General features: G+C 49.7%; 1 protein-coding gene across 15 annotated transcripts in view; it reads left to right on the plus strand.

Annotated features, from left to right (window-relative positions):
• EPHA5 (EPH receptor A5) overlaps positions 1 to 14,196 on the plus strand; it is a 257,107-nt gene that overhangs the window by 132,960 nt on the left and 109,951 nt on the right. For 8 of the 15 annotated variants that reach the window (XM_075929243.2, XM_075929244.2, XM_075929245.2 and 5 more), the window contains exons 4-5: positions 3,562 to 3,717; positions 12,818 to 13,153. The exons of 4 other annotated variants lie outside the window; for them this stretch is intronic. In XM_075929243.2, coding sequence (XP_075785358.2) covers positions 3,562 to 3,717; positions 12,818 to 13,153 — 492 coding nt within the window. The remainder of the gene's footprint in view (positions 1 to 3,561; positions 3,718 to 12,817; positions 13,154 to 14,196) is intronic. 3 more of the 15 variants (XM_075929254.2, XM_075929252.2, XM_075929253.2) reach the window with 1 other exon arrangement.

The raw sequence follows: 14,196 nt of genomic DNA on the forward strand, positions 1-14,196 counted from the left end.
TCCAAACCTGAACCTGCTCTGGACTGGGCATTTCTGTGATTTAGAGCTTTGCGTATGGCCTGATTTTCAAACGTTCTCAATAGCCACAACTGGGAGCAGATTTGAAATCCATACAGCGTTTCTCGGTGCCTACGTGCAAAGAGCTTAGAGCTGAGTTCTTTGGGGTATTTGGTCCTTAAATTGTCATTTTAAATGTCAAGGTTCCCCTTTAACCTTTGTGAAAATGTCACATTCTTTGTGCACCAAGGATAAAGGCTGCCCGTAAACGCCTTCCCTTGGTCCTAAATATCGAACATTACCCAAGCGTATGCGCCAGTCCCTTTTCTAAGTCGGAAGGAAGGAGAAGACCAACTGCTCTTGCAGAGGTGAGCACGGCTGAGAGCTGTGGGTTGGCTGGTCCCTCTCTTTTCTTGAAGCCAGAACGGCCAGTCACCCCTAGTGTGTAGAGCATAGAAGTATGGAGGATTGCTGTGTTCTTACCACACTGCCATCATGGGTGGTGGGCATCAGAGGGGGCAAACAGCCAGGCATGGCCCCACCCACACTCCACCCCTAGACCCTCTCTGCTTCTGTGTGGTTCCCTCCGGTCTCCTGGGGCTCATGCTCTGGGGCTGGAGAGGCCGTGCCTACCTGCTGCTGACCTTCCCTGTGCCCTGGGGAGGCTGGGGCTGCACACTGCCTGCATGGGGGGTGGTGTCCATGGGTGTCCTGAGGCAAAAGGGGTGGGCCCTATAGAGGAAGGGGCGGGCCCTATGGAGGAAGGGGTGGGGCTGCCCAAGTCCTAGGTTTATCCTCCATCCATACCTGCCATGTTTGTTGTTTGTTTCTGCATTGTAGCCCCATGTGCGGCAGCTATTGTTTTAATCTAGGCTGATTGGTTGATTTCAACATCACTCCCCACCCCGCCCCGCCCCCAGCATCAGGGGAGCTGACATCAGAGCAGCTTTTGCATCAGCCTTTTGTCGTGCTGTCGCATCCAATCTGAAGACGCCGATGTACAGGAATTGTGAGGCGAGACGTGTTGTGTGAGAGCTTTCATTTGCGCAAAGGCTGGGAATCGTCGAGCTGCAGAATTTACCCCGCCCCACCAAAAATAAAAAATAAAAAAAGAGAGGAAAAACAAACTCCACATTTTCATCTAACGGGGCGGCACCATTTTGCTCTCAGATCCTGGCAGCAGATCTTAAAAACCGGCCCTCAGTTCTACATCAAGTTGTCGGGGTAGTGAGAGTTTTCATAGCTGCCAATACACCAGAGATCGGCTAGTTTTCCTTGCACAATATTTGCTACGCAACAACTCTGAATGACAGATTGAAAGTCTTTTTAATTTCCCTGTACTTTCTGTAAGTAGCTCTGAGTGCCTATGCCTCATTAGTAACAAGATGGCCATAACGATTTTACAGTGACTCTTAAGGAATCAGAAAAATGGAAGCATTTTGGGAGCTGGCTGGCGAAATGGGGGTATGTGATTATTTTAGATGTCAGAAATAGCAGGAAAGCCACTTCCCAAAAGGACTTGAAGTTTCCTTGTGCTGGTGATGGTCGATCTGGCAATTAATGAGCTAGTTTGCTTTCTTTTATAGGCCACAGACCTGTGCAAAACTGTACATGCAACTATCATGGCTATGCAAAGGGACAGGGCAGAAAAATGACCAGGTTTTTCTAAAGGGCTCTGTGCCTAGTAGCTCCCAGTCCAACTTCAGTGGACTGGCCATATCTAGCCATTCCCACTCTGCACTACTGCACATTGAGCACTTGAGACTATCTAGCTGTTCGTCTTCAAGGGTGTGATCCTCTGCAAGGTGCAAGGTCCTTCCTTTGGTGAAGTGAAAGGCTCTCAGCAACTTGCAGGAAGAGCAACCAATGAACTTTGAGTCTGTGCTGACATCAGAACAGCCAGACTGGGTCAGACCAAAGGTCCATCTAGCCTTGGGTCCTGTCTGCCCACAGTGGCCAATGCCCGATGTGAACAGAACAGAGAATCATCAAGTGATCCCTCTTCTGTCATCATTCCCAGCCTCTGACAAACAGAGGCTAGGGACACCATTCCTACCCATTGATGGACCTAACCTCCATGAATTAATCTAGTTCTTTTTTGAAGCCTTTTAAAGTCCTGGTCTTCACAACATCCTCTGGCAAGGAGTTCCACAGGTTCACTGTGTGCTGTGTGAAGAAAAACTTCCTTTTGTTTGTGTTAAATCTACTGCCTATTAATTTTGTTTGGTGACCCCTAGTTCTTATGACAGTTCTTTGAAATCAGACACAATTAATGTAAGCACAGCAAGGCTGGGAGAGGGGGGCAAGATTCCCAGCTTTGTCTGATATAGGGGAAAAAGGAGAACAAAAAATATAGCTGTCTGTCTGGAAGGCCCATCATATATATACATTACGGCTGGAGGGATTGTATTGTACAGTGAACATGTCTGGTTCAGGGTGTACCCAGAGAGAGCTGTGAAGCAGTTCAAAATTCTTCACAGGTTTTCTGGAAGACACCCTAGGGAAATGGCCTTTTTTTGTTAAGAAAGTATTAAGGCTGTCTGAAATTGCCTCCTTGCCAGGGCGGCGTGATTATTTTATTTGCTGAGACGTTGATTTCTGGGATTGGGGCATCTTAAACGAAACCCACAGAACATATTTTATCCTTCTCCGAATCTGGGGTCTGAGACTGTGAGAAAGCAAAGCGTTGATGTTTTCTAATGCAGCGAGAGACAGGAAAGATCTAATAGGTCTAATATACTCAGCAAGGAAAATAAATATCTGACAAAGGCAGCTGCTAGAGAAATCAATGGCCCGAATTGGTCTCATTCTCTTCTGCACACATATTTTAACTGTGTATCCCATATCAGCACCCTGCCCCCTGTTGTATTTTGTAAATTGTTCACCAGCAAAGAGTGCATGATTGGTGGTTGTTGTCCCTTTCACTAAGGTTGGGTCTACTCGGCAGCAGCTCAGAGAGCCATGCATGGACTAGCTCTGCTCAAGATGACAAGCTAAAAATAGCAGTTTGGCCAGGGTGGCATGGGCCAGTTGCCAAAGTACAGTCCCATCTGAGGGCTTGTCTAGTCTTACCCGGAAATTGATCAATCTGGCATTTGATTTAGCAGGTCTGGTAAAGACCTGCAAAATCAAATGCTGCTGGCACCTCCATTGACCCTGGTACTCCACGGGGTGGTGATCAGTAAGGGAAGTGGATGGGCGAGTTTCTCCCGTCGACCTCCCACAGTGGGGCTGCTGGAGAAATTCGATGTAAGGTACGTCGACTCCGGCCATGCTCTTCTCGTAGCTGAAGCTGCGTATCTTAAATCAAATTCCTCGCACAGTGTAGACCTGGCCTGAGATGTCCCCCGTTTGCTAGGCTGAGCTGCTGGCCCATGCAGCCATGGTCACACTGATGTGTTTAGCATGCTGGCTTGAGCAGAGCTAGAGCATGAATGTCTTTCTGAGCCGGGAATGCCACCTCCCCGCTGCCATGAGGAGACACTCCGCAGACCCATGTTGAAAGGACACGGGCAGGCACAAATCTTGGTGGGAAGAACTTAGTCTTCGGTTCCTCTCTTACAGTCTGCCGACCTGGATTCTTCAAGGCTTCTCCCCAGAGCCCCGCCTGCAGTAAGTGCCCCCCTCACAGCTACACGCACGAGGAAGCCTCCACCTCCTGTCTGTGTGAAGAACATTACTTCAGAAGGGAGTCGGACCCGCCCACCATGGCCTGCACAAGTAAGCACGCGCTGGGGGTCTTCTCATCCGCTGGCTCTGGGACATGCCAGGAACGGGCCGCAGGGCAATGAGGAAAGTGCTTTTGCACACTTGGGGCCTGGCCCTGACCTGGCTCGTGCAAGCTGTGCGCGGCGGTAATCCATTGGCGTCGTCTAAACTATTCCTGGTTTGCACGCCTGTGCTGGAGAGCAGGCTCAGGGCCTTTGCTGCTAAAGTAGGCCTGGGATCCCGGGGGTGTTTGTGGAGCTCAGCATGTGGAATTGGATAGGCAGCATCTTGAATCGAATGCTGGTGTGTGTGTGTGTGTGTGTGTGTGTGTGTAGCTGCCCTGGGGCCCGGTTATTTAAAAGGGCCCATGGCTGTTGGGTACCACTGCTGATATATCGACAACGGCAGCAGCCAGAGCTCTGGGTCCTTTCAGTCATCACTGAAGCACCAGGCATCATGTGCCCAGTGCTGCTGAGGGGCTGGCTAAGGGAGGCAAGGCTCCAGCCCCACCCCGCCCCTTCCATCGGAAGCCCCGCCCCTTCCATCAGAAGCCACGCCCCTTCCAGGGGCCCAGAGCTGGTCCCGCCACACCTTGCCCGTGACCTGGGGAAGTCCGTCAGCCACCCTGTATGTGTGCGTGCTATACAGTTATTTAGCTAGAGACCTAGAGCAGTAGTCACCAACCAGTAGATTGGGATCCCTTGGTAGATCTTTGAGCCTCTGAAAGGTGATCCTGACTCGTGTGGCCAAGAGCCTGTCAAGGACCGACACTTCAGCTGCTCCTCCCACCGCTGCTGTGCATCTCCTGCCCTTTGCCTTTGAGCTGTCCCCTCAGGAGCTTCCTGCTTTCTGTGCAGGGCAGAGGAGGGGTGCTCATGTCAAGATGCCCCCTCCCACTCTGTATCCTAGCTCCACAGAGCAGAGAAGGGGCACAACAGGACTTGGGATGGAGTTTGCTGGCTGCTTTCGGGAGTGGTGCAGGGCCAGTGTAGGGTGAGCCTGTCTTAGACCCACTGCACCACCACCCAGGAGCCACCTGAAGTAATCAGTGCCCGGCTGGAGCCCACATCCTGAAACCCTACCCCAGTCATGAGCCCCCTCCTGAACCCCAAACCCTGCCCCAGCCCCGAGCACCCCTGCATCCAAAAACCATCCCAGAGCCTGCACCTAGAACCCCCTCTGGAACCCCAAATGCCTGCCCCCGGGCTAAGCTTAGAGCCCCTCTCTCGCTCCAAATTCCTTAATCCAAGATCACAGCCTGCACCCCAACCCTCTGCCCTAGCCTGGTAAAAGTGAGGGAGAACGGGGGAGGCAGGGGGGAGGACAGAGTGAGCAGGGGCAGGGCCTCGGAGAAGAGGCACAAAGGAGGCAGGACAAGGCTATTAGGGTTTGAGGAAGATCTTGGCTTACACTTAAATTCAAAAAGCGATCGCGCGCTTAAAAAGCTTGGAGAGCACTGACCTAGAGAGAGACAAGATATGGGGCGCTACTTACTGTCACACGTTTCATTTCCCGTTAATCAGCTTGAGCAATCAGGGAAGTAATGAGGCCTCTAGCACCCCTAGCTACTTTGGGAGAATGACGTTTGACTGGGGCCGCTGATTGTCCACCACTGCCGCAAGGAAGAAACCATAGGTCCATGATGTTCAGTGGAGGGGGAGGCAGATCTTGCAGGGTTAGAAATAATGAGGGGGCTGGTTTGTTGGCAGTTGGGGACAGAGAGAGGACAATGGCAAATGATGGATTGAAATTGTTCTTTTCCCACAAAGTGGCAAGTATCTTTCCCATCTGCAGCTTATAGACCTCTACAGGTTGAATCTCTCTACTCCGGCAATACCCATGGTCCGACATGATTGTAGCCAGATGTCCACTCATCGGGGTGTGGCCAAGTTTCCCACAGTCCCATAACATTTATTTTCAGCCACCAGTCCTGGCTCTCAGGGTTCTGGGCTGTTTACTTACTTCTAATTTACCCCGCAATGTCTTCTAAGAGCCCAGCAAGCAGTGGAAGGTCGGTAGTATTGACCTCCCGTTGTTCTGCAAATTCTCTTGTTCAGCACTGGTCAGGTCCCGAGGGTGCCGGACAAGAGGGGCTCAACCTGTAGCTGCATCATGTCCGCTTCCTCTTCTAAATAGTTAGGCCCTGGTCCTGCCAAGACTTACGCACTTGCATAACCTCATGCTCTCAGAAGTTCCAGGGCAGTTTGCTTACCACGGTGCCGAAGAGCAGGAGTGTGCATATGTCTTTACAGGACTGGGGCCTTGACCGGACACGGCACAATATTCCAGATAGGCTTTTATAGCAGAAAGGGAGCTGAAAGTCACCAGGAAAGTAATGGCGCTTCTAGGGACGGGAAGGGGCAGAAATGAACCTCGGAGAAAATACAGAACCAGTATAGTCTGAGCAGCAGGGATGAGGTAAAGGAGTGTCCTATCTCCATCTTCCTCCTCTCCTATGAAGGGGCTGCTTTCAGTAGCAGATGGCGACACATCTGCATGCCCGTCAAACGGCTGTGAACCAATGAGCCACGTGCCATGTCCTGGTGGTTATTTGTCAAGTATCCTCCCTGCAGAAAACAACAGGCAAGCAGCCCCCCTATGCCATTTCTAAGCTAACCCAGACAAATCAAAAGAAGCCTGGGGAGAGAGGCACTAGGGCAGCTGTGGCCAACCCACAGCTTGCGAGCCGCATGCTGCTCTTGTCTCCAAAAGTGCAGCCCACGAATCCGCTCCTGTGCCCCCCATGGCCTCCACTGGCTCCCCCCAGCTTCCTTGTGCTTACCGGGTTGGAGCCGAGGGGTTTTAAAAATGGTACCCAAGATGGCGGCTGTCTTAAAGAGGCAGCCTCCTTTTTAATTTTTTGTTTTTGTTTTTGTTTTTGCTTGACAATTCTGGAGGGGGGGGGTTTCTGTGGGGTTTTTTTTGTTTTTTTGCTTGAGAATTCTGGTGCGGTTCTTCGCATTTTTTCCGCTGCTGGTTTGGCTCTCTTTTTTAAATGGGTTGGCCACCCCGAAATGGGAATAAATAAGGACTCAGGCTGGGGGGCCCAAAAAGTGACAGCTTCCCACCCATTTCTTCCAAGGAATCGAGCTGCCCTTTCTGGCTGCTTCCATGTTGCCCTCTCTTTTGGTCCTGGTTTTGTTAGTTGCTGCATCCCTTTGCATCCAGGGCTCTGAAGGAGGACAGCTCGCACTACGCGGAGGATCCGGGCCTAACCTAGGAGCGCTAAAATCCATTTAGTTTTCCAGGAGAAAGCGACCTCGAGCAGGCTGCCCTCTGGAAAGGGCCACGAGACTCCAGGGAGGAGAAGAACTCCCTTGTAAAATCAAGACATTCCCAGCATGGCTAGATACACATGTAGGGCAGAGTTCACCACGGGGCTTCCAGTAAGTTAGCTCCCCAGCCTGCACTGCAATTTAGTGGTTAATTTCCCGGTTTCAGAGGAGTCGCCATGTTGGTCGGTTTCAGCAAAAACAAGGAGTCCGGTGGCACTTTGAAGACTTAACACGTTTATTGGGGCGCTCGGGCCTCAGCTTTGCGAGATGGGTGTGTCTCTGTGACGGTCCCGGCCATCTCGTTCTGACATAAGTGGGCCATACTCTGCTAGCAGAAAGCATGGGCGGCGGGTAATACAGGCAAGGGGAGGCATTGCCTTCCCTAAACTGCGCACACTGTCCACCTGCTGGGGAGGACTGGGACTGCAGTGTGCCTGAGTTGGCCCTCCGGGAGGTCAAGAAGGATTGGGCTGGGGTCGGGTGGGGCTTGGCTCCATCGGGGGTGTGGGTGAAGGGGTGGGGCCTTAGGTAGAAGGGGTGGAGCTGGGGCTTGCCTTCCCCAGCTAGGCCTTCACCCCCTACCCATGATGCCAGCACGGGCATTAGCGGAGTATTGCGGTATTTCTCAGGCAGATGGAAGTGATAACACCCGCAATCTGCAACCATTCCCCTACCAATGAGCTCCAGTTTGTGGCTCATGGGTATACGTGACTGTAGGGTGAGGCGCAAAGACCCATGTCGTAAGCAGCAGCTAGGGAGCTGTCCTCCAGAAGTTGTTCTGCCTTTTTATCAAACTCCCTGCCGCAACCCATCTTGGTCCTCTCGAGTGAAACGATGAAAGTCAGTGGCCACTGCATGGTTACATGCAGGAATTAAAATCCCACATCAGGAGTCACTGAGAGGAGTACAAGTGAGAGACACTACATTTCTGTCGTTTCCTCCTTTTAGAATGTAATAGAATCATGAAAATAGCAAGTTGGGAGAAGTCGGCTAGTCCAGACTTGTGCACTGAGCTAATACTGAAGAGATTTCATCTACTTGAAATCTAGTAAAAGGACACCTTAAAATTAGTTTTAAGTATTACAGTGTCAAATCCCCCTCCTGATATTTGTGGTTTTATAATGATGTTTTCCTGACTTTGTTTCAAAGTGCTTGTCAGTTTCGTGTTGCTATATGAAAGACCAACAGAGGAAATTGATTAACTTACCCTAGAAGAAACTAACCATATATGAAGGGGATGTCCAATGCTCATAAACAAAAAACCACCACCACCAAAAAAAAAAAAAAAAGAAAGAAAGAGATGATTTTGTTTTTTAATTTTTTTTAAGTTTTAGTTTTGAAACAATAAGCAACCATTTTATTTTTAAATGAGTTTTAAATTGAAGATGCCCTGTTAAAGTTTGGAGTAATGTGCTCAGTTTGACACTTTCTCAGAGAATTTTGTGAACATTCTCACTGCCCTAGCTTTTAGAAATAAAGTGATAGCTTTCTTTCCTCTTTAGGACCTCAATGTATAAGGATATTCATACTTTTGAAATGTATGGCCACAGTGGAGAAGTTTTCAGATGGTATAAAATGCAACATACAATGAAGGTTTCTGATGAGAACATTTCAGGTAACATTTTGCCCTCAGAAAAAGAAATCCACAATTCGTCTTAATGTGAATTGTGCATAAGTATTAGCAGGCAGAATTTGTCCCTGAGAATATATTTATAAACCACACATGTTGGTTTAATAGTTCAGATTCATTGTCCATCAAGGGCAACGTGGACTTTGTCTTCAACTAGCATTTACCTTTTTAGTCAGCAACTCATCATCTGGGGTGAGTGAGTATCTGCTTAACATACACATTAGCTATCTTTTTTATTATGGTTATTTCAGTCACTTCTTTGTCCTTGAGGAAGGAAGGTCATAAATAAAAATGCACCTTTTGAGCAGATATCAGGTGCCCCCGCCCTCAGAGACTAAAACAGCTTTTTATTCTCACTCTTCTGATTGTTTTCAAAGTTTTAGTGGTGCACAATTCCAAGATTCCTCATATAGGACTTGTTAGATTTCTCCAGATGACTAAGGACCATTTGTAGAGCCCCTTTGATAATGCTAATTTTGTGGATTAGGACATGCCATTAACTTCAAAGCATTGCTATTGAAAGGGATGTTTTTAAGCCTTCAAGAAGAGCAGCTGACTCTGCTGAACAAAGCAAATAAAAACCCCTGGCTACTTTTAGCAAAGTAATAATTTATCTGTTATTAAAGACACATTGTCCAATAAGTGTTTCTTGTGTTTGCATCTTCCCCTGCCGCCTAGTTTGCTAGAAGTTGTAAAGAGTGCATTCACATAATGGAAAGAAAAAATGGGGAAATGAACTCATCAAAAGTAGGTGTGCGCAATGCACGTAAGCCAGTGCCACTGAATTTCTTTAGCTTTGTTTGTCTCCGTATGAGCATGACAGGACAGAAAGTTGTTCTAAGTAGCCATTAGCTAAATGGTTCTGGTTTGTGAGAGTTCATGTGGAATCCATAAAAAAAATTCTCTCATACCCTTTGGGGAATGCGTCCTGCCAATTCCCAGAGTTTGTATGAGTTTCCTTCTTTGCACCGGTTTAACTTCTGTTTTCCACGCTGTATAGTTTGAAATATTTATCAGTAGAATGACTGTAGTTCCTATGCATGAAAAATTCCCATTGACTACAGTAGAATTTGCACATATTCTGTAATCCATTCCTTGTGGTTCTGTCTTGCAAACTTGATCATATGTTTTATTTTAAACATGCCATTGACTTAAATGAGACTACTCACCTACTGAAAGCAATGTGCATGCATAAATATTTGCAGGATTCAGGTTTTACTGGCCTTTTAAACCCCTCCTCTTTGGACTCTGAGAGAAGACACACACAGACAAATTTTCATCCATGGCTCCCTCAATTGCACACTTAAATAGGTGCTTCAATGCTCATCCACTTGCTTGTGTGCGCAATTAAAGCAGTCAGTTTTTAAAATGGATATAGCTCCAAAACCACTGAGCCGCATTTCCTGAGCCAGTCCTCGTTCATTCCTTTTGTTTTAATTTTACACGAGGGGTTATTTTCTTTTTATTTAGGTGACAGCAAGTTTCTCTTAGAATGGGCTAAAACGGCATCTCCTAGGAGAATTAGAGCACCATGAGCTGAAATAAAACACGTGCTGTGCACATGGCTACGGGGTTTCCCAATGAGTTTTATCAATGTTACAGACCTCAAAAAGAAAATAGGGAAAAAATGAGGCGGGGAAAAAGCGTATTATTTAAAAAAGAATTTCAGCTTCACAAATATTTCAATATGCTTAATTATAGCACTAGGCTAGCATCACACAGAACCAGGAAATGCAGTTATATAAATATGTATGAACTTCCTGGGAGAGGAGGAAGGATTTTGGAGCTAGCCTCCAAGGAGATATACACGGATTTTGCCATCTCAGGGAGTTTATCACTTTGTTTCCATTCAGACCGAGTGGGAGTTGAGTGTCTGACTCCTTTTGGCTTTTGAAAATTCCAGTGGCACTATGATTAAAAATCAGTGAAATTCTTAAATGTATGTTCCTTTCTTCCTCCTGCTTCACAATGCAGTTGGTGTGCAATAGACAGATCCGTTGTTAAGATCACCGACATGTTATGTGCTACCACCATCCTTCTGTACACAACTGGCCTTTCACATCAAAGGAAAAATTTATCCCCCATTTCCAAGGCCAGAGTATACAAAAATACATGTTGAACCTCTCTAGTCCAGAACTCTCTGGTCCAGAAATATTTGTGGCCTGGCATGATTTTAATTAGCCAGATGGCCACTTTTCATGGGTGTGGGAAGTTTCCCACGGCCCCATAAAATTTGTTTACAGCCCCCAGTCCTGGCTCTCAGGATTCTGGGGTATTATTTAGCTCTAATTTACCCCTATGTGTCTTCTAAGAGCCCAGCAAGCAGTGGAAGTGTTGGTAATGCTGCTAGAAAACACTCACCTCCTGTGATCCAGAAAGTTCTCTGGTTCGAAATCGATCCAGTCCTGAGGGTGCGGAACTAGAGAGGGTCAAACTGCATTTCCTAGTTTGGCTGGTTTTTTTCTTTTTCTCCAAAATCATTAACTGTTTTCAATTCAGAAAGATTAACAGGATTCAGGGAAGAAAATTTGATCCTTGAGATGATTATAACCTTTGCCCACGTGTGAAATCCCGTTGACTTCACTGGGAGTTCCACCAGAAATTTTAGCCAAGGTTTTCAGAAGTAAGTAGGGATTTGAGAGGTGCCTAGACGGTCAGCTGTCCAACTTGAGCCTCCTGAAAGGGGTCTGATTTTCAGAGGGCGCATGCCCAGCAAATTCAAATGCCTGAAATAGAGGCATCCAGAATCATGAATCACTTCTGAAAACCTTGCCTTGCGTGTATAACATGGCCCTTTGCAAAGGAGGGTCACTCTTCGAAGAAAAAGCTGCGTCAGCCCCTTTTAACTCTTGAGTCCCCTTCCCAGGGTTCTGTGGACATTGCGAGCTTCTAGCTTAGGAACTGGAGAGTCGCTCTCCCCACATGTTAGCAGGCAGTACTTTGGCAAGATGGAGGAAAAGGCTGCAGCTGTGGGCATTGACGCAGTCATAGACCTTACAACGTGGGGGGGGGGGTCAAACTTTTTTTCTCGTGACCCTGTTGAAGAAAATTGTTGATTCTGTGACCCAACATAATTTGACTAACGTGCAGACACTGGAATGGGGCTGAGGAGGAACTTTGGGGTGTAGGAGTGGCCTCTGGCTTGGGGGGGGCAAGTCAGGGCTGGGGTCGGCGGGGCTTACGTTAAGCGGCTCCCAGTCGGCGGTGCATAGGATTACCAGATACTTTCCCAAAAAATACCGAACGTGGAGGGTAAAAAAGTGGTTGAGCCTAAAAAAAAAAAGGACCAAACTTGTTGAGCCAAAAAAAAAAAAAAACGGTACAAGAAAAAGAGTCATTGCGCCTTTAAATCCCAGCACTCCACACACTAAGGCCACTTCCTGCCTCTCCTGGTACCACAGACCAGAAGCAGCCAGCAGCAGGTCCCCAGCTAATGGGAGTATGTGGAGACCTGTGAGCTCTCTCACCCCCACCCAGGAGCCGGGCCTGCTGCTAGCCCCTTTTGGGGCACAGCGCAGTTTGTGGTGCCGGGTCAGGCAGGGAGCTGCCTTAGCCCCTCTCCCGCCCCCGCCCCCTTTTGCTGCTCACCTGCTCCCCCATCAGCAATGAAACCCAGTGCCCAGCATTCCACCCCCCAGTGCTGGGCTGCGACCGGCAGTTTTCAAACCACCGGCCTTATAACCTGCGTAGAGCCACCTCCCGCAGCTGGCAGTGTCCTTCCCAGCTCAGGTGGCCACCCGAGGGCTAGCGTAGCCGTCGCTAAGCGCCCTGGAATCACCAGCGTGGGCACGGAGACGCGGGCAGCGGAACGGGCCAGGAGCCCGAGTACCCGCCCGTCTGAGGTTTGCGTTTGGGCCGCTCGTCCGAGCCGCTCCCTCACGTCACGGCCATAATCGAGCAGAGCGAGCGTGTCTCAGTCTGCCTGAGCCAGGAATCCCAGCTCCCAGCTGCCGTGTAGGCATCGCTTTCAGGGGAAATCTTGACTCCACTGAACTCAATGGCAAAACCCCCATTGACCTCCATGGGACCAGGATGCTTGGAGCCCCTGTGAGGGAGCGGGTTGGGTCCGCTACCCCTCCCTGGTTTCCCCCCTCAGCTAGGTGGGTGGGTCCCAACACGCCCGGAGGGGCAGCTAAGAGCGACTCCGCTGGACGGATGGTAACGCTATTTTCACCCTGTGTTTCTCTCACTTTACTTTACACCCCAGGACCCCCCTCAGCTCCTCGGAATGCCATCTCAAATGTTAACGAGACTAGTGTCTTCCTGGAATGGATTCCCCCGGCTGACACTGGTGGAAGGAAAGATGTGTCTTATTATATTGCATGCAAGAAGTGCCGCTCCCCCCGGGGGCCGTGTGAGGCGTGCGGCAGTCATGTCAGGTACCTCCCCCAGCAAAGCGGCCTGAGAAACACCTCTGTCATGATGGTGGACCTGCTTGCTCACACAAACTATACCTTTGAGATTGAGGCCGTGAACGGCGTGTCCGACCAGCGCCCCGGCGCCCGGCAGTATGTCTCTGTCAATGTAACCACCAATCAGGCAGGTAAGTGGAACTTCGACAGGGGGCTAAGTTTCCGGGGTGGGGGCCCTGTTCTTTCTGGGGGTGGGACTCCCGTTGAAATAAGCAGAAGTCACCAGTCTGGGCTGTAAATCCTAGGCAGGCAGGTCTTCCCCTCTTGTTTCACAGTAGGACGATTCCAGAGTTGGACGCGCGGGAATGTGCCCTCTCAGCAGGATGCAGTGGGGTGAGAGATTCCCGTGTTTAATTAAAACCAAAAGCCTTGGTGGTTTAAGGTGCCCGTGTCGCCACCCGCTAACGCAGAGGAACGCAACCGTCTCCCTTATTGGCAGAGGGGCGTCCTGTGCATCTCCGACGTGGCGCCATGGCCCTGGCTTAGCGGACGGCTCGTGGGCACTGAAAACCCGACGGCTGACCGTGTGCTGCTGCCAGTGGAAGAAGCAAACCGACTGGGGGCGAGGCGGTGTCGCTGGCTCGCCCTGGCTCAGCTCCGGGATGTCTTTGCTCATGGTCTCCTTTCAGTTTTGCGTTGCGCCAATGGAGAAGCGGAGGAACTTTTCCCCCTTCCCTTGGGCAGAAGCAAAGTGGGGAGGGAATAAGGAACATGGGCAGGATTACTCAGCTCACACCCAGGGGAGCACAGACACCCTGAGGAGCTTGAGGAAGGGGGAGCCAGGGTTATGCCCCCCACATAGGACACAGCCCTATGGGCCCTCTCCTTGCGTTTCTCTCACCGTGGGTGTCACTGTGAGTAGAGTCCTGGGAGACCCTATCACAGGGCTAGGAACCTTTCTTGGGCCAGGGGCCACAAGTGAGAATAAATAAGCCCCCCACCCCTTAACTCCCTCACAGACATGGCCCCCAACTGAGAAGGAGAAAGATTCTCCCCACATTTCCTTCCCATACCAGAGCATAGAGGGCTCCAGGCTAGTAGATTTTGTGTGCTCCAGCCGTGCAGCGGGGTGGGGGTTGGAGCACCAGCTGGGAGGGAGCCCGGAGCTTCGGGGGCTGGATTCAGGCAAGCCGGGGGCCTCATCCAGCCCCTGGGCCTTAGATTCCCCACTACT

Source organism: Pelodiscus sinensis, chromosome 4 (genome assembly GCF_052426305.1).
Source record: "Pelodiscus sinensis isolate ZL-2025 chromosome 4, ASM5242630v1, whole genome shotgun sequence".
Classification (NCBI taxonomy): Eukaryota; Metazoa; Chordata; order Testudines; family Trionychidae; genus Pelodiscus; species Pelodiscus sinensis.